This window comes from Morone saxatilis, unplaced genomic scaffold, assembly GCF_004916995.1.
Source record: "Morone saxatilis isolate NCDOM2014 unplaced genomic scaffold, NCSU_SB_2.0 Contig19, whole genome shotgun sequence".
Lineage (NCBI taxonomy): Eukaryota > Metazoa > Chordata > Actinopteri > Moronidae > Morone > Morone saxatilis.
Genome location: NW_023339751.1, coordinates 20676057 through 20676885, shown reverse-complemented (window position 1 = coordinate 20676885; position 829 = coordinate 20676057). Strand labels below are relative to the sequence as shown.

General features: G+C 38.8%; 1 protein-coding gene across 1 annotated transcript in view; it reads right to left on the bottom strand.

Moving 5' to 3' along the window:
• arfgef3 (ARFGEF family member 3) overlaps positions 1–829 on the bottom strand; it is a gene marked incomplete in the record, with an annotated part of 37362 nt that overhangs the window by 31787 nt on the left and 4746 nt on the right. The window contains 2 exon segments of the mRNA XM_035663853.1: positions 362–466; positions 727–811. Coding sequence (XP_035519746.1) covers positions 362–466; positions 727–811 — 190 coding nt within the window.

Sequence of the window (829 nt, the reverse complement as noted above, 5' to 3'; positions counted from 1 at the left end):
GTACATTACAATAAGATGAGTTGAGAAATTTTGAAAAGGAAACCAAGAAACCGATATTACAAATTATTAACTGGACAAAAAGCTCCTAAAAAACATCAACAAAATGTTTTTGACCCAGAGTCTTTAATTTCTGCTTTTGTTCTAAGGTATTAAATGTTTTGGTAGAGACACACATCAGTACCTAAGGCAGAATGAACAGAATAAATGACTATAAAATAATAAATCATTTTTATTAATCATGTTTTTCTTGGCAACCTCTCAGCCACTGATGTGCCAAATCAAAGCTTAATTATATTTCTGTCTGGAACTGCTGTTTGGTGGCAAACGTGCAGGAAGTACTAGTAAGTATTAAATATCTTACCATACAAGGTCAGTAAAACCTCTGGACAGGTGCATTGTGGGCGGACAGCTGCTGAGCATGGAGAGAATGCACTCCAGATAGAGGAGCTGCAGGAGCTGGTTACCACTGGAAGGTGAAAAGACACAACGTAATACAGAGGTCAGAAGTCAAACGGCCTCTGTCCAGTCTTATCAGGAGTCTGTGCCAATGACATTTAATCATGTTTTGCTCTATTAAACAGGTGAAACTAGCTGCTCTTTAACCCTTTAAACCATGTTTTTACTTGGTTTTCACACCCATTATTGACAGGATTGTGGCAGAGTAACTAGAGGGCTGTGGCTAAAGGAAAATATATTACATCAGATAATGAAAAACTGCAGTGTTACCTGTCCACTGACTCCAGCTTTTCACAGAAAACTGTCAGAACAGTCACCACATCTTCACACAGAGCCTGGCTTGTCGGAGAAATATCTGCACACACACACACAC